The 21,564-nt window shown below is 39.9% G+C and overlaps 3 protein-coding genes across 4 annotated transcripts; 2 read left to right on the forward strand and 1 right to left on the reverse strand.

Moving 5' to 3' along the window:
* The first annotated feature begins 877 nt into the window (after positions 1-877).
* Positions 878-1,979, forward strand: LOC121982928 (cyclin-dependent kinase inhibitor 7-like). 2 transcript variants are annotated; one of them, XM_042535930.1, is made up of 4 exons: positions 878-1,178; positions 1,273-1,316; positions 1,393-1,572; positions 1,732-1,979. In XM_042535930.1, the coding sequence occupies exons 1-4, from the start codon at positions 945-947 to the stop codon at positions 1,808-1,810; spliced, it is 537 nt and encodes a 178-aa protein (XP_042391864.1). In that variant the 5' UTR covers positions 878-944; the 3' UTR covers positions 1,811-1,979. The 2 variants fall into 2 exon arrangements, with proteins under 2 accessions (XP_042391864.1, XP_042391865.1); XM_042535931.1 differs by having other exon boundaries at positions 1,048-1,183.
* A 3,574-nt stretch (positions 1,980-5,553) lies between these two features.
* Positions 5,554-6,895, forward strand: LOC121980684 (60S ribosomal protein L26-2-like). Its single transcript, XM_042532836.1, has one exon. It carries the CDS (start codon positions 5,628-5,630, stop codon positions 6,081-6,083), a length of 456 nt encoding a protein of 151 aa, XP_042388770.1. The 5' UTR covers positions 5,554-5,627; the 3' UTR covers positions 6,084-6,895.
* A 982-nt stretch (positions 6,896-7,877) lies between these two features.
* LOC121979680 (proline-rich protein 36-like) lies at positions 7,878-8,747 on the reverse strand. The gene has a single exon (XM_042531669.1). The coding sequence runs from the start codon at positions 8,745-8,747 to the stop codon at positions 7,878-7,880; it is 870 nt and encodes a 289-aa protein (XP_042387603.1).
* Between the last annotated feature and the right edge of the window lie 12,817 nt (positions 8,748-21,564).

Here is a 21,564-nt window from a genome sequence, read left to right on the forward strand (position 1 = left end):
AAATTAAAAATCAAGTAATAAATTTCCGTATTAATTTAGAAATAGATATATTAAAAATGGTCTTCACCTTAGAGATCGAATTGTGTACTTCATTTCTTTAAATTTAGCAATCGAATTCAATTTTACTATCAACAAAAAAGTAATCAGGGACTCTTTCTGCAGCTACTCTGTCACTAAATGCATTTAGCGATATACTAGCAATTGAATATCATGAAATACCGCGGACACTTTTAGTGGACCTAGCAAGGGGTCTGTATGTAATTCTACGAGAAGAAAGCTGAATTGGCTCTCAAATGATTGGAGCTTAGGCCAGCAGTCCCAGCAACCATATAACTAACATGTTGGAGGATCCAAAGCTTGTGCAGTAGCCATTGGCAATTGGTCCCCCAGTTCAACCACGCCACTGTTTAGAGGAGAAAGGCAAAAGAGAAGAACCTGCGGTCCATGCATCAGTACTCTGTTACCAAACCACAAGAGTCCTCCCCCCAACCGGGAAAACAGACAACAAGGGGAAAAAAAGGGCAAGACAATGGCCAGCTTGTTTTTCACCCTTCAGTTCAGGTGGTCCACCGACGTCTGCTGAAGCCATGGCAATGTGTCACTTGAGACCCCTCTCCTTCCATGAAAGATGTAGCATACATCTCTCAGCTGTGGATTCGTGTGTCCTCTACTCCTTTGCATGGAGAGGAGGAGGTTTCCACTGGGTCCTCCATGAATTTGGAGTTTGGTATTTTGGGATTGGGGTTTAGGAGAGGGAGAAAGGAGCTGAGCAAGTAGGCTGGAGGCCCACGTGGTTTAATTGGGCCCGGTTAGGTACTAACGGCGCCGTTTGAATTCGAAAGCCGCCGTCAAGTCGGATGGGCGTCTGTTACATAAACGCGGAAGAACGCGATGGGGAGGCATTCGAAGCGTGGTAGGGAGGGATCGGGGAAGCAGCGGGAACGATGGAAGCGACGGGTGCGAGGGCGGCGGTCGAAGGGCGCCGGCGCTCGAAGAGGAGGAGAACGATGGTGATGGGGGAGGAAGGAGAGATCGAGATCTCGTCGACGTTCTTCGAATGCCGGAGCCGTCGTGGCGTCGTCGTCGTCGAGCCTCCGATCTCGAGATCCGAGGCGGACGCCGACCGCCGATGGCGTGGCTCCGGCAATGTCTGCTGCGAGGCGCTGAGGTCGGGGGAGGTGAGGTTGTTATATTTGTTGTGGCCCTTTGCTTGTGATCTGTACTTGTTCTCAGCCTCTCTGTTCTCTCTTTGTGTTTATCTCGATCGGCCAGGAATTGGACGTGCCGAAGCTTTTTTTGGGAAGCAAGCGAGAAAGGTTTTGCTCGATTCTTCTCTTCAATTTCGGCTCCATTTCCGAGTTTTATAATTTGATTCCGTCGGAATTCTCGTAGGGAAGAGATAACAGATTCGAGCAGCGACGACGAAAATCAGGAAGCCGGCTTCGATCTGGAACCGACGGCTGAGCGGGACTCGCATCGGAGATGGCCTGCGGAAGCGATGCCGACGGAGGCGGAGCTCGAGGGTTTCTTTGCGGCGGCGGAGAGCGAGTCGCGGCGGCGATTCGCCGAGAGGTAATTTTAATTAATTAATAGAAACTCCCACTCACTTCCGTGCAGGTTAGCCGGCGATTCCCCGTGCTCGTTCTAGCAAGTTCAGAGCTCGATTGGCTAACCTGAGCCGCACGCCATCTGTCAATCTGAGTAGCGTTATTATCTTCCACTGTGTCGCAGGTACAACTTCGACGTCGTCAACGACGCGCCGTTCGCCGGACGCTTCGAGTGGATTCGGTTAGCACATGGGGACGAGTGAAAAGCCGGAGAAAAGAAATTCAAAAGGGGCAAAAAAAAAAAAACATGAAATTAATAAAGTTGATTCTCTTTTCCAATTTCTTTTCTCTCAATTTTCAAGAGGTAAAAAATGTCCTCATCTTAAAGTTAATTTTTTTTCCATCAAATAAAATAGTGAAATATAAAGCTAATAAATGCTTAATATAATAACATTTAGCAAATTTTTTATTTAAATTTTGGTGCAAGCAAGAGAAGGATAAAAGTTGACGTACATTAATTTATCTTAAAAGTCGTTCGAATTTTTAATACAATGCTTTTTTGAGTGTGTGGGAAAAGGAGTCTGAAATGTTACATAAAAGGAAAAGGTAGCTGGAAGTGGGAGGAGGAGAGGGAGTTGATTTGTATGGCATCATGTGCCCACGTGATGTGATGGATGAGGCATATATGTCACCGAACGGGCCCCATGCATCTCTCTCAAATTTCTAAAATGTTTAAAATGTTATTAATTATTTTTTTTTCAATTACTTCATTTTAATATTCCCTTTTGACAAAAGTAAAAAGATATCATTTTAGTTTTCTTTGTTTGTATTTTATTATCAAAATAGTTTATATAGTAATATAAAATCATAAAATAGATACATTAGTCTTACTGGTCTATTTTGACAATAAAATAAAAAAACTTTTACATTTGATATAACAAACAGTAGACAAAAAACTTTATTATATTGTGAATATTAAATATATTAAATATGGATGGATAGTCATATATCTACAGTGAAGTTAGAATGATTTTAATATTAAAATGCAAAACTGAATAAGTTGATTTGAATCGTTAATTTCCTAATAATATTAGAAGTGAAAAGTGATGAGCAATAAAGCTACCGTTTGACCTATTTATATATGGATTTATATAAAAAAGATTTCTTTTTCAATTTTCCAATAGTTTTATAAAAAAATAGGGATATAAATAATTATTTATGAATGTTTTTTCCGTAAATTATTTTTTAGATATTCTTTTTATTCGAACGGAAGAATTTTTCCTTCCTCTCTCGTATATTATATTTCTCACGCTGACAGTGGACCCTACGCGGCCGCTTCGGCCGCCCTTGACTTAAAAATAATTGACCATTTATTTAAATATTTAACGGTTATTATTTCTTTTTTTTTTCGCTTGAAATTAAAATCAACCCATTACTAAATAGCTGGCCAAAGTTTATCAATCAATTAAATCATGTATATATAAATTTTAAAATTATTAGATTACATACTCAATTTTATTTTTATTCCTCCGTATTTCCTTGTGCATATCTCTAATCAATTACTATAATGTAGAAATCAATTTGGAACACTAGCAATAAACAGCGTCAAATCAAATTTTTTAATCATTTCGATTGAAATATTATTTTTATAAGTTAAATACGTATTAGAAACATGGGACATTACTATTACGATGAACTGAATCGATTGTTAATTGAATAGGATGGTCGTGAGCGACTATGGATTATGGAAGGGTAAAAGCTGAATTGGGTACGTAATTTTTTAATTTTAAAATTTAGATTTAGATATTCGATAATTTTAACTATGTAATTCAGTAATTTGCGGAAACTAAAATTCACAACCCCGGCTACCAATTTTTTTCCTTTCTTCCACCATCCGCGGTTCAGGGTCAAGTTGGCATAAAAAGGGTTCTGCACTCCTTCGTTCCCACTTTACTACTCATGGCCCGACGTCACGGCAGCGGCGGAGGCGGAGACCCATCCCCGGGCCCAAACGGATGGGATTTCCGATGGCAATCCGGTGAGCATGGGGGCCGCGGAAGCGCGTGGGAGTATTTCTGGGGCTACGGCTCCTCGCCCGGTGGTGGATCTGCCGGTTTCGGCTTCGGGCGAGGATCGGCCGGCCAAGCGGAGAACGGTGCTCACCAGTTCGGGTTCGGATGGGGCGGCGGCCGAGGAGGAGGAGGAGGAGGAGGTGCCGGTGGTGGAAGCGGCGGAGGCGGGGGATTCGGCTTCGGATTCAGCGGCGGAGGTGGAGGGGGAGGATGGAGCGGCGGGGGATCCGGATTTGGGGGCGGTCGCGGAGGCGGCGGCGCAGGCTACTGGAATGCTCCGCCGCGGAGCAGCCTACCGTGAGTGTAGTTCTTACATAGTTACAAAAATATCCCTTGTGTGTGATATTGTGCTAAAATAATAAAGAATAATGAGGATGTATTTGTAATTGCAAATATCTATTGATAGGATTATGTAAATGAGATTAAGGCTGTCTTAGGTCTTAATCATAACTCAGTACTGATATAATTATGCTTAAGGGTTCTTATAAGGCCTTGATCCTAAATTAAAAAGCTTGTTAAAATTATTTAACTTGATTTATAATGTAGAAGAGATTTTTTTTAATCTACATGACGGTGTAACGATTAGACTCTTCAATTGATACCTAAATGATCTAAGGTTTAAGTTTTAATTATAGTGCACTACGGAAGATTTTCTCTCTCGAAGCGAACCTAATAATGTTGGTTATTTAGATGAATTTCTCTGAGTTTTTTTTAATTTATTTTAATAGTTTGTGGGAAATTTTCATTGGATTAGATTGATCATTTTTAAGATTAGTTGGCTCAAAAAGTTAGATACCTGAATTATAACAAAATTTATTACCTCAAGGTAATTATACACTGGTAGAATATTTTCATAATTTTTCATGCATAAAAGAATTAAGTCATAGTTTTGATGAAGTAACGGATAAATTTTTTGGACTGATATCATATGTCACTCATTACAAACAGTTAACGATTTATCTTTGACAGCAAATGACAAATTTTCATGAAATCAAAATAGTCACCTCATAATCAATCTATGTAAGTTGAATGCAAACTTAAAAAACAATGGGGCAGGGGGAGGGGGTTCCCCTTTGTGCAAACTTTAAAAAAAAATGGGGCAGGGGAGGGGGTTCCCCTTTGGGCTATGATGTCTATCAGTCAAGTTAGATATAACATATTATAGAATTAATTTTCTCCGATGGAAAGATAATTTTGGAGTACTAATTATGAAGTGATAAGTCTATATCCTCCCTAGCACACTACATTAGTGGTGGTACGGGTGTAATTAAAAGATGTTGGACTTTTAGATTGGTCATCGTGTGCATTTCCTAATTTATCCTGATAACCAATAGGAAACTTCCATGAAACTAAATCGATCATCTCATAAATAATCAATGAGATTAATTAAAATTATCATACTATTATGTAGTTATAGGACATTTATATAATTTCTTAAATACCCGCACAATCTCTCAAGGTGGTAAAAAGGGGTCAACACGGAAGAGGTAAATCACGGACGGCTACTAACCTTTGGAATAGTGACTAGCACATGAGGGAGACATTTACCTCGATTTTATCGAGATTCAAATTTCAGACTTCATGATGACAACACCTCATGCGCTAGCTGCTAGATCCATCCAAGAAAACACCCGTACAATCTCTCAAGTACCTATAGTTCGAGTCCGCGCTACGGGATATTTTTTTTTCTCAAATCTCAACTGTTAGGTGAAAATTCTTTCATACGGTCTAATTCTTTCATACATCTAATTAGTTATTCCTAGAATTAATCCGGCCGAAGGGGTGAATATACGGGCCAGCTAAAAAAAATACAAGCGGTGGTGGTGGTGAAATCTAATTAAAATCGTAAAATTTGAAAAATCAGGGGCATTTTCAAAATAAGGAAGTTTCTACTAAACCCTAGGTCAAACTTCCCTATATAAGCCCATCATTTCTTCCCGACCAATCCACTCAGCCGTTGCTTGCCCTCCCAATCTAGTCGTCTCCGCAGTCGTTGCCGTCTGTCGCCATGAAGTTCAACCCGAGGGTTTCGAGTTCCCGAAGGAAGTGCCGGAAGGCCCATTTCACGGCCCCGTCCAGCGTCCGGCGGGTGCTCATGAGCGCGCCGCTCTCTACCGATCTAAGGAACAAGTACAGCGTGCGGTCCGTCCCGGTGCGCAAGGACGACGAGGTGCAAGTGGTGCGCGGCACCTACAAGGGCCGCGAGGGCAAGGTCGTGCAGGTCTACCGCCGGAAGTGGGTCATCCACGTCGAGCGCATCACCCGCGAGAAGGTGAACGGGTCTACCGTCAACGTCGGCATCAACCCCTCCAAGGTGCTCATCACCAAGCTCAAACTCGACAAGGACCGCAAGGCCCTTCTCGATCGCAAAGCTCGAGGCCGCGCGGCTGACAAGTCCAAGGGCAAGTTCACGGCAGACGAGGTTGCTGCCGGCGGTGCTCCTTCTCTCCAGGAGATCGACTGATCTCGCCCATCTTGATCGGTCTTCCCCCTCTTGCATATCTACATTTTTCTGCTGCATTTTCTTTCGATGTATTGATATCTAGGATGATTTTTGGATTTGAGATTCTATGAAGCTCTAAACTTATCTTGTTTAAGCTAGCGCCTTTGCTACGTTCTTCCTAAGATTTTGTTTGATTCTAGATATGTTAATTTGTGCGATTCTTCTCTTTCATATCTATTGCACTTATCTTGAATTTTCTAGGGTAAGTAATTTCCTAGAAATGTTTCTTCTTACCTAGCTTTGCTCTCTTCTTGAACTTGAAGCTTACTACTAGCTGTTAGGATGAACTTACCGAATAGCTCCAGGACAATTTATCAAATTGATTGGTTGCTAAGGCTAGAAGTTATTGACATTGCTGTGGATTCTGTTAATTACTTAGTTTCTGCTACGACCAGCATCTTCTTGCCATGATATTTGGTTGGCGCTCTAACTTTTAATTGATCATGGTGAATCATTTAGAAGACTGTATTTTCCCCTAAGTTTTGAACATTGTAGGAAGTTGCATCTTTGTTGATGGTATGGTATCACACCACTTAGAGAAGTAGATATTTAAAATCCTTAAGTGAAGTTAGTAAACTCATCTTGCCTCTAAAACCTTATAATTAGCTCAGATTCTCCATTGTTGGCTATGTTGTAGTTTGATGGAATTCAGAATTGGAGGAAGAAGAGGGGTGATCTGTCTTCTGAATCGCTAGACTTCAAGGAAAGCCAAGAAGAGAGACCTGAAAGTGCGAGAAAGTCTCCGATCAACGATACTTGCTAGGCCGCTAGAAGAAACAAGAAAGGAAATGGAGTGCTAGGCCGCTAGAAGAAACAAGAAAGGAAATGGAGTGTTAGATGGACGACCGGAGGTGCTCCGACTTGTCCACTCCGACACTCAAGTCCATGGTGTAGATTTGGAAGAAATGATAGATGAACAGTAGATTTGTGTAGATGTAAGTAAAGGTCTCTGCATACCTTGGCCTACTCGGGAACGGAGCTTTTTATAACATGAAGGAGCGAGATGTCATATTGTGGCTGTCAAAGTGAAAGATGTGCTTCTGACAATATATTGTGGCAAAAAGGCGAATATGCTCGCCCCCAGTGTCCCCGCCAATCCGTCCCAAGGCCAACACGGAGGAGGTAAATCACGGGCGGCTACTAGCTTTTGGAATAGTGACTAGCACATAAGGGAGGTATTTATCTCGACTTTGTCGAAATTCGAACCCCAGACCTCATTGTAGCAGCACCTCATGTGCTAGTCACTAGACTCATCTGAGGGGACGCTTCTGACAAGATATTGTATCTTGGTATGGAGGATGTCCAATCACCGTATTTGAGGGTATTATCACTGATGTTTGGAACTGTAGGAAATTGTGGGGATCATGCTATACTAACCATACCACTCCATGTGTCATGTCGGTGTACGCATTATTGAACAACGGGATATTTGAGCTTGGAAAAGACATCTGGTCGCAAAGACATCTGGGAAAAACAACGGGATAGGTGAGTTGGAGCGCCCGAATGATAAAGTCGATTGAAGATAAGCTGGATGCTCGCTTTGCGGAGCTGAACGGAGAGCAAATCAATGGGGCTGAATGGAATGTTGGATTGGGATCGACTCGGTTTAATGAAGAATTGAATCGGGCTCGATGGGGTTGGCTGTTCATGTGGACTGTGGAGATCCGGTGATGGAGGGTGTGTGATGGCAGCGTGAGGCTGGCTGCTGCGACAGGATCTGGCCTGTGGGAGCAGCCTCAGCATGCGGAGGGCTGGCTAGAGATCAGCCGACAGAGGGCTAATGTGGAGCGAGGAGGTCTGCGGTGAAGGTGGCATCACTTGTGATGCCGCAGAGGTCAGCGAGGAATGTGGCGTCCGAAGACGGAGGAGGGAGCGATGTGCTTCGATGGCAGTGGGGGCGATGCATGGAGTCCCGGAGATGGCAGCCTCGAGGTGGAAGGGGAGAGAGTGTTGGAGAGGCGTGGCCGGCGGCGGAGCACTGTCAAGGCATGCGGCTAGAGGTGGCGGCGGAGCACTGTCAGGGTGTGCCGCTAGAGGTGGCAGCGGAGGTTTATGGATAGTGGTGAGGGTGGAGATCCGGCTGGACGGCGGTGAGGGAGGATAGGAGGCTACGAGGGAGCCAGGGAGATGACAACATTGTAATGGGGGAGGCGAGGGAGGTTGAGGGAAGCGGCGTGGAGACAAGGGGTCGACTAGATAGGACAGTGAAGCCCTCGATGAAGGCAGTGTGAGCGTCTGAGATGTCGAGAGAGAGAGAGAAGCCTCGACGGATGGCAGCTCGTGAGTGGATAAAAAGGGAGTGTTGGCATTTGACAATGGCATTGGAAGAGGTAAGATGATGGGGCCATGTATTACAGCATGCAATATTCGAGGACAATTCTGGTGTTCTTTTGAAAGCTCGATCAGGCGTGGCATGTTGAACTGGTCACCAAGGACTCTCGGGTTGAACTTGCAATCTAGTAAATGTTGTCTTTGATCAAATTGGAGAAGGAAATGCCATTTGTTTTTCCACATCAACTGTCTTTTTTGGGAACCAGTTGGATTAGTAAAGACACAGATGGAACTCAGCTTCTGATTGTTCAACGTGGAAACCTTAAACTTAGTAGATGTTTTTTTCACTGCCATTTGTTAATCTCATAAAGAATAAGAATAAACACTACTTGGTGAAGGAATATAAACACTAGTCCCGTGAACTCAGGAACAACGCAAAATTGGGGAAGGCAGTGCCCTTTCTTTTTCCATATCAAAAGTCGGGTTTTCTGAAGGACCAATTGGATTAAAGAGTAAAGAGACTCGGGTTGAACTCAGATCTTTGGTCGGTTCAACTCTGAAACCTGCAACCTTGTAAATGTTGTTTCTACGTCTTTTTGATAAGTGTTAGAAAGAATGGAGCATAAACACTAGTAGATGCGGATTCATGATGTTTGAACAAATCGAATTGGAGAAGACAATGTCATTTGTTTTTCCACATTAACAGCTTCACATCAATTTCTTCGAATAATTAGCAAAATTAGATATAATCGCTTACAATATTGGATAAATTTACTCCATGCAATCACTTAAATACTGGTTAAGTTTATTCTAATATAACATTACATTGACATGCCAGATCTCTGCACTAATGGCAAGGTAATGGAATACTTCGACTCATGAACCCTAAAACCATAGAAAACATACATGGACTGCCAAATAGTGTGCATACCTTGCTCCCATTAGAAAGCCTCTTCTTATTATCATGGTGCTCCTTCAGGGACTACTGCTGCGAAGGCAACCATCTGATTTTGCTGGGGCCACGCCGGTTGGGAAGTGACCTGAGAGTCGTGTCGCTGTGGATGGCTGACGGTGGTAGGAATCAATTGAGGTTGCAACGCAGAAGTTGCAGTTGATGCTGTGATATGCCTCGTTGAAGATGGTAATGAAGTTGTATCACTTTAAGTTGAGCTGGCCTGCTGCCCAATTGAAAGGCGTGGTATCATGTACAGGCATGTAGAACATTGGAATTTGGGAACTGAACGGGTGAGCTTGCGGCATTTGCGAGGGGTAATAGGGAAGCACAGGTAGACACATAATCAGATGGTGTATATAATGGGCGTTCGCCAGGCATGAGCTGTGGCTTCTGTAGATGATGAAGATGGAGGTGAGTTGCTGCTGATGATGCAGTTGCACCGATTGAATCGTAGGCATCACATAAACTACTTTAACTGAAGGCATCTTTTGAATCGAAGTTTTGAACCTAGTGCATGGCTCTAAGCGAAGGAATCAAGATGGGATTAAAAACACATTTGGTAGAATCCAGTAATTGGAAGAAAATTCATACCTTGATGCTGGATTGGAGGTGATAGCATCGTTTTAAATAGGATTTGGTGACTGCTTAGTCTTGATTGTGACTATTTTGGCCGGAGGTCGTCATGTGATCTGACGTATATGGAGTTTCTCCCAAGCGCTTAGCCTCACTTCCCTATTTGCTAGCCTTCTTTTCCAAGCACTCTTGACTCGCCAATCTTCTTTCCTGAGCACTCGGCGTTCATCGAACATCGTCCCTTTCGGATTCAAGAAGGCCACTCGGATCTATGCTCTCGAGCAGTCATCGTTCGTCCAACAACGTCTCACTCGGAATCGGGAAGGCCACTCAGGTTCTTCGCTCCTAAGCATTTGGCTAATCGAGCGCTTGGCTTTACTTCCAGACCATTGAGAATCCTCTCTTGAAGCGCTCAGCCTTCATCCAATAGAATTCCACTTGGACTCGGGCCATCTCTCGAGTACTCGGAATCGGGAAGGCCACTCAGGTTCTTCGCTCCTAAGCATTTGGCTAATCGAGCGCTTGGCTTTACTTCCAGACCATTGAGAATCCTCTCTTGAAGTGCTCAGCCTTCATCCAATAGAATTCCACTTGGACTCGGGTCATCTCTCGAGTACTCGGCCTTTGCCCTGCGACATCCATTTAGACTTGAGTAGGTCATTCGGAGTCGACATTCCCGACCACTCAATATTCATCTTGTGATTTCCCATTTGGACTTAGGAAGTTCAGTTGACTATCAGTGACAACCTACTATTCGATCTCAATCTCAAACAACTTGTGCACACATAGCCAATGACCCGACAACCTCCGACAACTCGTGCAAAAAGTGACACCTGACCAACGACCCAATAATGTCAAAGGTACAATCCAACAGTTGCTGTCCTAACTGCCCTTCAAGCGGCTAGTTGGTGGGCATCGTCTCGCCCGTATGATTGCCTATGTGGCTCATAGAAATTGATTATCTTAGAAGAAAGCAAAGAAGGGATCTGTTCTAAATTATCATCATGCATTACAAACTCCTCTCTCGTCAATAATTCTTCAAAGAACTTCACCCCAAATTTTTGAATGAGTTCAAGTTTCTTTAGACAAATACCATCTTCCCAAATCCCAAATATGTGACTAGTCATTTTCCTTTTGTTCACCATATTATGAAATAGTTTTGTATTTCTCTCCCATCTCCAGCCCAGTTAACATCAGCTATTTGCTTCCAGAACATCTCCATATCTAATTGTTCAAAACATCTCCATATCTAATGTTTTGAACAATGAAGCTTTTAATTTTGAACAATGAAGCTTGATATTGAGCCAATTAATATTGTTTTCCACAGTAGGAGCATCATCATATATCTTTTCAGTTTCAATTAACCTTAGCCTCTACCAAATTGGCATTGTCATGTATATCACTAAACACATTTTTATTCTACCATTTTAAATGAGCTTTTAATCTCATTAATTTAATCTACAATTTCTGTAGACCACCCCCTGAAACTGCACTACAAAAAAAAAAAAGGCATTCTGGGACAAAATTGGGGATGAATTTTATAAAAAAATTCGTTGCAAAAATTTTTGGGATAAAATCAGGGATGAAAATTTTTTAATTTTCGTCCCAAACTGGTTGATGCCAACTTTTGGAACGAAATATGGATTGTTGCAAATTTAGGAACGAATTTGGGGACGAATTTGGCGACGAATAAAATTTTCGTCCCCAAATTCGTTGTAAAAAAGTATACAAATTTGCAACGAAAATTATTTTTGTTGCAAACTTAGGAACGAATTTGGGGACGAATTCACATATTTTTAGGGCAAATTTGTCTCTATTTTTGCAACAAATTTGGGGACGAATTCGGTGACAAATTATATTTTGTTGCCAATTTTGTCCCTAATATTGTAACAAGTTTGGGGACAAATTCGGTGACAAATTTTTTTTTGTTGCCATTTTTGTTCCTAAGTTTGGAACGAATAATAAATTTGTTGCAAATCTGGCAACGAATTTGATAACAAAAACTTGTCCACGATTTTGAAAATCATATAGTAAATTTTCGTCCCAGAATTCGTCCCAAATTCTAGGACGAATTTTGGGACGAATCCACAAAATTCGTCCCAGATTCTGGGACGAATTCTGGGACGAAAATAATTTTGTCCCAAATTACGATAGCATTGGCTCAAATAATTTTCGTTGCCAAATTCGTCCCTATATCAAATATTTTTTCCAGATTCAATTTATTTCTACAATACAATCCATTAATACATAAACAAATTCAAATAACAAATAATATGTATTCAACACATCCTAATTTAACATTTTAACACATCCTAATTTAACATTTCAACATATCAACTCATAATTCAAGAAATATAAAGATTCCAACAAAGTTTACAAGATCCATCCAAGCTACTAGAAAATATGATACAAAGTTTACAAGATCCATCATCCATCCAAGCTACTAGAAAATATGATACAAAGTTCAACAACCCAATGTTTTAAAAGTCCATCATCCATCCAAGAGCACTAAGAATACATATAGTCATCTTCGTGTGCCACAAAAATCTTTGATCCCCATCAAATCTCCTTTGCCTACATAATAACAAACAAATAAACCAGATCAAGTGTAACAAGAAAGCTTTTAAAAATTATACGATATGGCCATGTAACAAGAATAATTGTATACAAGACCCATGATATGCATAGTTTACATTAATTAACACAATGTTTTACTGTGTAAACATGGACATATCATACTTGTAGTATCCATGCAGGGCACCAGTTCTTTTAAGATTTGTTATCATATTTTTTTAATCATACACATTTTGAGAACAGACCCATGATATGCATGCATTGTTCAAAGGTCATGAAATTTATTTATTTCGCACTCCATTGGCTTAGTGAGGTCTTCATCAATCAATTATCAACTTGAATTCATTAGAGGATAATGAATTCATGTTCACAAGATCAAAATAATTTTTCATCTTCCATTTTCGCTCTCCAAGCTTATACAGTCAGATTCTAAGAGCAAAGTGAATCAAAAGAAAAACATATTTTTCTAACAGAAATCGTAAGCCTCACCTCTCCGCCGCTACCGAGTGCGGCATCCATCGAACATCTGGCGATCGCAACACCAAATCCATCAAAACTACAAGTATGTATAGTTTTGTCTTTGGTTGGTATTTAATGTAAACTAAAGGATGTTTAAAATAAGTGTTCATTTCATTGTGTTAATTAGTTGACAATTTCATATGAATAACTTTAGCACATTTTTAATAACTCTTTGCAAAATATTAAGATAGGAGGATGGATCGTTATCTAGTAAAGAATTTTAGAATAGTGTGATGTAATTCTAGATGAAATATAGAACTTTTATGTATCTATATAGTTTCGAGACTGTACATAGATCAAATTCAGAACTTTTATGCATCGTTATCATTGAAGACAAAACAAGAAAGAGCAGCTTATCAAAAAGAAGGCACACAATTAAACAACTATTTAAAGCTAACTTTAACATAATTATTTAAAGTTAACTTTATATAATTAAACAACTATAACATAATTATTTAAAGCTAACTTTATATATAGATCAGTAAATGCATATTAATGAACTTAGGAATACCGAAAAGAAGTGAACAAATACAGCTATCTTCAACTACGCTGAGATCACACCAAATTGAGACCTGTACAAACAACATTATCAAATCAGGACAAAAATAAAGTCAGATTATTAGAGACTCCATTCATATTGCCTACTTATGCTTTAATTTTGTTACTGGTACACAACTAAAAATCATATAGATTAGTCTACGTCAAAGATAAGTCATCTCATACATTGACAGTGGAACAGTGCAAGACTTAACCTACAAATGACAGAGTTGAAAAATTAAAAAACCATTGATTAATGTGTAAAGCAGTAAACATGAGAAAAAAAATTCATTATACATTATTAAAATCATCAAAAATCATCACCGCCATCATCGTTATCATCGTAGGCATCATCATCATCGTCATTGGGAGGATTCTGACTTTGAGCGGAGCTCAACTGAAGGTGTTCCATGATTAATTCTTGTTGTCGGCGCATATCTCTAATATCTTTCTCCAAATTAGCTCGTTCTTTGTCTCTTTGCACCCTTTCTTGGTCTCTTTGCGATATTATTTCCTTCAGATGGCTAACCTCATCAGTCAAGGTATTTATTTGGGTCGTAAGTGCTGATGTGGAGGAAGAAGTTCCAACTAATCTTTGGGTTCTACTCAAGGAACCCATCCCTAATATCCTTCCCCCTTTTGGTCCTCCACTGGCCTCTAACCATAAACTCAAATTATTGCCAACAGACTCATCAGACCCCTGACTATCGTTACCAGCTTGTGAGCATGTTTGGGCTAGCTCGAGTTGATCATATTTTTCCTATTTTGTAAAACACATACGATATTAATTAGATATAATAGAAACACATATAATATTAAGACAATAATGGTAGGTAACTAATTAAATTTAAATCATATATTAAGGTAAAATAAATATTAAATCCAACCTTGACTGCTTTTGCTCTCGCCCCACTCCATGTGTCATCCTTTTTTTTAAAAGTGCGAGTGAAAGTATCAATGAAAGAAGGCTCCTTCCCTCTCTCCTTGGTCTAAAAAAAATATTATTTCAAATAATGAAATAATTTGATATATATTAAAAATTTGTGAAAGAGTGAAACAATTACCATTCTCCGTCTATGCTCATCTATGTTAATGGAGCCTCCCGCATATATAGCACTTGAGTCACCAGAATTGTGAGATTGATTCATTCTATTCAGGTCACTCCTTTGTTTACTTTCCTCTGTTGCCCAAAATAAAGTGATCCTCTCCCAATTTTCTTCAGTGATGAAGTTTGGCTTTTTCCTCCGACTCTTTGCGTGACTTAGTACATGTCTAATGTGATCGCCACATTTCTTTTTAAATATTCTTCGTATCTCCATTTCGTCATTCGGGTCCCAATTATTTAAGCGCTGAAATAGAAATTTATTTTATTATATAAAAACTGTAAAATTGAAGTATACTCAAGAAAATATACTTTGAACTCGCTCCACCAAAGTTGTTTTGTGGCCGATGGAGTGCTTGAATATGTCAAAGATTCCCCTCCCCAATGGTTGTTCACGATTCTATTTATTTCTTGAACAACTAGTACCGGATTTTCAAAGCTGCATTAAATTACAAAATAACGATGTTAAATAATTAAGATAGGTCTAACAAATAAAATATTTTATAGTACTTACGAATCACCGATGGGGACTAAAGGAGCTCTATCATTCCTAAACTTAGCAAATGAGTTTCTTGCTGAGTCAGGAGGATCTGAGTGGACAGGTAACTGCTCTGGGTAAGGTACTTGTGGTGGCGAATATGAAACCGGTGCAGAAGGTACATGAGATGGGCCCGGCTGATGAAGGGGTGGCATAGGTACACTGGCAGGGGAATATGATGCCGGTGGAGAAGACACATGGGATGGGCCTGCCTGAGTAGGGGGTGGCATAGGTTCACTGGCAGGTGATGGATGTGTCTGGTCCTGTGGTCACTGTCTACGTCCACCACGTCGAAATATATCCTGGAAATTTCAATAATTTAATAAAGGTAATTACAGAATTGATACATAACAAAGGATAATTTAAAACTTACTGTAACGCCCCGGCCCGGGCGGGCCCCCCCGGACCGAACCAGGAACGACACCAGAATTACCTATCGGTTTGATGACTAGCTCCACATACCACCGGAGGTCCTTTCAGCGTGCTTTGTCCTCACTCGCACGCACCCTGGAAAACTTCCCAGGAGGTCACCCATCCTCAGATTTCTCCAAGCCAAGCACGCTTAACTTTGGAGTTCTTAAGTTTGGACTTCCGAAAAGGAAGGTGCACCTTGGTGATATGGATAGTACCATCTAACCTTTTAAGTCATACTTAACCAGAATCTCAGAACCGGGGTATTACAATCACCCCTACTTAAAGACACAACGTCCTCGTTGTGTAACCACAAATCACACCACAAACAAATCCCAGAATCTCCCTCGCTAGGTGGTGCCCTGGGTGCTCCTACCACAGGCGCACTCACGGTCGCAAGGTCGCTCTGATACCATCTGTAACGCCCCGGCCCGGGCGGGCCCCCCCGGACCGAACCAGGAACGACACCAGAATTACCTATCGGTTTGATGACTAGCTCCACAGACCACCGGAGGTCCTTTCAGCGTGCTTTGTCCTCACTCGCACGCACCCTGGAAAACTTCCCAGGAGGTCACCCATCCTCAGATTTCTCCAAGCCAAGCACGCTTAACTTTGGAGTTCTTAAGTTTGGACTTCCGAAAAGGAAGGTGCACCTTGGTGATATGGATAGTACCATCTAACCTTTTAAGTCATACTTAACCAGAATCTCAGAACCGGGGTATTACACTTACCATTATTATGTAAAGATTATGGAAAAGGGTGGAGGGGAAATTTATGAAATGTGACCTCTGATTACCTGTAGAAACAAATACAATGTGTTAACAGATAAAGTAAATCAAATTATAAAAGAGACAGTATATACAATAAAATATGGAAAATTTCTTTAAATAAACTAACAAAACTTACCCATCATTAAAAATCAAAGTCATCATTGTCATTATCATCCTCCTCCTCCTCTTCCTCTTCCTCTTCCTCCTCCTCCTCCTCTCCTTCCTCCTCCTCCTCCTCCTCATCATCATCAATTTCACTTCTATCCACGTTGATTACTACACCGTTGGGATCTCGTAAAGTTGGAATAATATATTTCTCAGTCTGAAAGGTGTTTGAAACTTCCTCTTGTTGATATGCAATGTTTTCCCAACGTGCCTCAATTTTTTTTCGTGCTTTAGTTTTACAAACAGCCCACCAATCAATCTTATCGCATTTCAAACTCGGATATGAAGAATAGAATACTTGAATTGCTTGTTGTGCCAACACAAATGGTTCATATCTCTTATAAAATCTCTTATGATTTATTTCAACTAAATTATAATGTGGATGCACTTTCATCCCTCTAACAAGGTCAAACCAGTGACACATAAATAATATAACTTGCATTTGTGGTCCCGGATATTCTACTTCTATAATTTCATCCAACAAACCATAAAAATCATTGCTTGCACCTCCTTCATTGGATGACGATATGCACACCCCACTATTCATGGTATTCTTGCACATTCCATAGTCTTGAGTATGAAAATTATATCCATTTATGAAATATGCTGGCCAAGTGCGTACGCATGAATTTGGACCCCATGACAGATGGATTAGCCATTCTTGCTCAAGGTGAGCTTGATTAGCTTGAACCTAAGGTCAAAACACAAATTATTAAAAGTATGCATATGTATCAACAAATTATAGATTTTTTACTTACATATGATTTGAACCATGCAGCAAATTCTTCTTCACAAAATCGATCGAACTCTTGTGTCGATAATTCAGAATATAAGTTGGTAAATATCCTACTCAAAAAAATATATTGTTACACAAACAATTGGAAAAATAAAAAAATAACAATAAAAATATATACTTACTCGTAATATGATGATACTTCTGGACAATTTAGTAAAATATATGTTTGGGCCGCCCGCCATTCTTTACCAGTTAAGTATCTTTGTTTACATGGTCCACTTGGTCGACCAAGTAGTTAAAAATTGAAAATGAGATAACATTTGGATCAATAGGACCCTCATCATTTCTGTCCGCTCTTCGCCTTTTGCATTGAACATGAGGTTCAAAATAATATGATGCAAAAGTGGTGACTTCCTCCACAATGTATGCATTAACAATTGAGGCTTCAACTCGTGCTTTATTTTTCACCTTTTTATTCAAATGATATAAGAATCTGATGAAGATATATAAAATTATATTAAATATATATATATAAATGATCCAAGAGTAGAAGTATTTTTTTTTTCATTCAATCAGTCGAATTATACAAATAAGACACTCTACCTTTCAAATGGATACATCCACCGAAAATGGACGGGTCCTCCAACTTTGGCCTCATATGGCAAGTGAACCAAAAGATGCTCCATGGAGTCAAAAAAAGAGGGTGGAAATATCCTTTTCAAATTGCACAAAATGATTGGAATATCTCTCTCTAACTTCTCCATGTGTGAACGTCTCAAAACTGTTGAGCAAATATCATGTAGGAAAATACTTAACTCCGTAATCGCTCCCCATACAAATTGTGGTAAGAGTTCCTTAAAAGCAATAGGAATCAGTCTTTGCATTATGATATGACAATCATGACTTTTCATACCAATTAACTTCCATTCTTTCAAATCGACACATCTTCCAAGATTAGAGACATACCCATCTGGAAATTTCAAAGATTTCAACCATTCACATAGGACACGTCTTTGATCCTTATTTAATGTATAAATTGCCTTTGGCTTTGGTCCCCTACTATTTTCATCGATATCAAGAGTGGGTCTTTTACATATGAGTCGCATATCTTTTCTTGCATTGAGATTGTCTTTTGTTTTTCCGGTGATATCCATCACAGTATTTATCAGATTATCAAAAACATTCTTCTCAATATGCATTACATCGAGATTATGATGTATCAAATGACTAAACCAATACGGTAAATCCCAAAATATACTTCGTTTAGTCCATTTATGTGTACTCCCATATTTATATGTTGTACCATATGGTTGTTCAATAACAGAGGGAAAGTGATGCACTCTGTACCAAATATCTTGACCTGTCAATTTCAATGGGGGAAGTGTTCTTTCGATCCTATTTTTAGTGAATTCATCTTTATTCTTTCTGAACTTATGATTTGTTGGTAAGAATTGCCTATGACAATCAAAATAACTTGGTTTCTTTCCGTGTTTCAATCTGAATGACTTTGATCTCTCCATACATATTGGGCATCCCAAGATCCCAGCAGTACTCCAACCTGATAGCATACCATAAGCTGGAAAGTCATTTATGGTCCAAAGAAGAGCAGCCTTCAGTATAAACATCTGGTTAGAATGAACATCGTATGTAGGAACACCTTCATCCCATAGTTGTTTAAGTTCTCCTATCAGAGGTTGCATATAAATATCTATTAACTTCTTTGGATTTTGCGGACCTGGTACAACCAATGTTAAAAACATATAAGGTGTTTTCATGCACATCCCAGGTGGAAGATTATACGACGTTAAGATAACTGGCCAACAAGAATAATTTCTTCTTGATTTACCAAACGGAGCAAATCCATCAGCACAGAGACATAATCTAATATTTCTAGTCTCCTTTGCAAAATCTGGATATGTTCTATCAAAATTTTTCCACGCATCTGCATCTGATGGATGACACATTAAACCCTCTTCTGTTTGATGAGTTGCATGCCAAGTCATGTGTTCCGCAGTTTCCTTTGATGCATACAATCTTTGTAACCTAGGAGTTAAAGGTAAATAAAATAACTGGTTGTGTGCTTTACGTCGTTGTTGACTCCTTCTGGTTGTCTTATACCTATCTTGATTACAGAATTTACAAACCTCTACATCTGCATCATCTCCTCAATATAACATACAACCATCTCTGCAAACATCAATTCTTTCAACTGGAAGACCTAAATCTTTCACCAGTTTTTTCATACTGTAAAAATCAAGAGGCAAATTGTGATCACGTGGCAATGTATCGTCAAACGCTTGAACAATATCATTAAAACAATCTTGCGACATATTATGATCTGCATTTATATTTAATAATCTGGATGTGAGAGATAATTTAGTCTGGCTGTCACAACCGAAATATAATGGTTCATTTGCAGCACACAATACTTCTTGAAATTTGTCATATATTTCATCCAGACCTGGTACATCAGGCTCTTCCAACGGCAATGTATTAGTGGCAAACATTTGTTCACTTGTTGGAGGAAAACTAGAAGTTGCACCAAGCGTCTCGGGAATATAATTCTGACAACTTGCATCAATTACCATCCTCTGATATGGATTGAATTGTTCATAATAACTCTGATCCCCACTAGCAGAGGCTTGAAAATTCCGTCCATAATCCTCATCAGATATGAACGGTTCGCCATGACTTGTCCAATTATAATAATTCAGAGTAAAACCAAATCTACAAAGATGTTCTTCAACTTTATCGGTGGGTAAAAATTTTCCATTGTGACATTTTCTACACGCGCACCTTATCTTATTGCCATCCATATACATAACTTGACTAGATGCAAAATTTAAAAATTGCCTCAATCCAGTGATAAACTCAGGAGTTAACCCCTGACGATTAGGCAAATTTTTTTTATACATCCAACTTCGCTCATTCTGCATTTTACCTGAATTCAACTATTCATGTTAAACATTATTAAAAGTTACTATAGATAAATCTTATCATTGAAGACAAAACAAAAACAACAACTAATCAAAAAGAAGGAACGCAATAAATCAACTATAATATAATTATTTAAAGCTAACTTTATATACAAATTAGTAAATGCATAATAATGAACTTAAGAATACCGAAAAGAGGTCAACAAATGCAGCTGTCTTCAACTACACTGAGATCACGCCAAAATGAGACCTGCACAAACAACATTATCAATTAAGACAGTAATTTTTGAATATTAACTTAAATTTCAGAATTAAGGTCCACGGCGGCAGCCATACGCCGTCCAGCTATCGCCTGGCAGCGGCCAGCCACACGCCGGCCATGCAGCGGACTGCCGGCGGCCAGACAGGGACTGCCGGAGGCGGCAGTCCAGGCAGGGCCTGCCGGAGGCCAAGCAGGGCATGCCGGAGGCCAGGCAGGGCTTGGCGCCGGCGGCCAGGCAGCGGCTGCCGCCGCCGGCCATGCACGCGGCTGGCGGCGGCGGTCCGAGGGCAGAGTGCTTACCCGGAGATCAAGCGATCGTCGCAGATCACGCCGTCGTCGGTCGGAGATGTGGCCGAAACCCTGGAAATCGCAGCTTGGGAAGGGGGAACGGGGGAGAGAGAGGGGAAAGAAGTGAGGGAAGGGAAAAAGTATCGGGTGAGTTCTAGATCTAGGGTTTATTAGGAACAAATATGTTTTGTTCCTAAATTCGTCCCTAAGTTTGGGACGAATCCATGGATTCGTCCCTAAATTTGGGACGAATCTATGGATTCGTCCCAAATTTTGGGACAAATCCTGGATTCGTCCCAAAATCTGGGACGAATTCAGAAATTTGTCCCAGAATTTAAATTTTTTTAAATAAAAAAGGAACAAAATCAAAAGGAATAAATACGGACCTAGAGACATCGGAATTTGATAAAACAAGTTTCTATATGCTCGTCTCGTTGTCTTGATCGTAAATCTATCAATAAAAATATTTTTTACCAAATATATATATTTTTGGAATATTTTAATCCCAATTTGACCTAATTTGGTGTTAAAAATTTAAATCACTAAAAATATTAATTAAAAATTATGGATGATGACGTATTTATGATCAGCTCAACGATACGGATGCATAGAAACTTGTTTCATCAAATTCCGAGGTCTCTAGGTCTATATTTAAGCATTACATGTTTCTTTTTTTAAAAATAATAATAAAATTGGACGCCTTAAATACGGACCTAGAGACATCGGAATTTGATGAAACAAGTTTCTATGTGCTTGTCTCATTGTTCTGATCGTAAATCTATCAATAAAAATATTTTTTACCAAA

Source organism: Zingiber officinale, chromosome 5A (genome assembly GCF_018446385.1).
Source record: "Zingiber officinale cultivar Zhangliang chromosome 5A, Zo_v1.1, whole genome shotgun sequence".
Taxonomy (NCBI): Eukaryota; Viridiplantae; Streptophyta; class Magnoliopsida; order Zingiberales; family Zingiberaceae; genus Zingiber; species Zingiber officinale.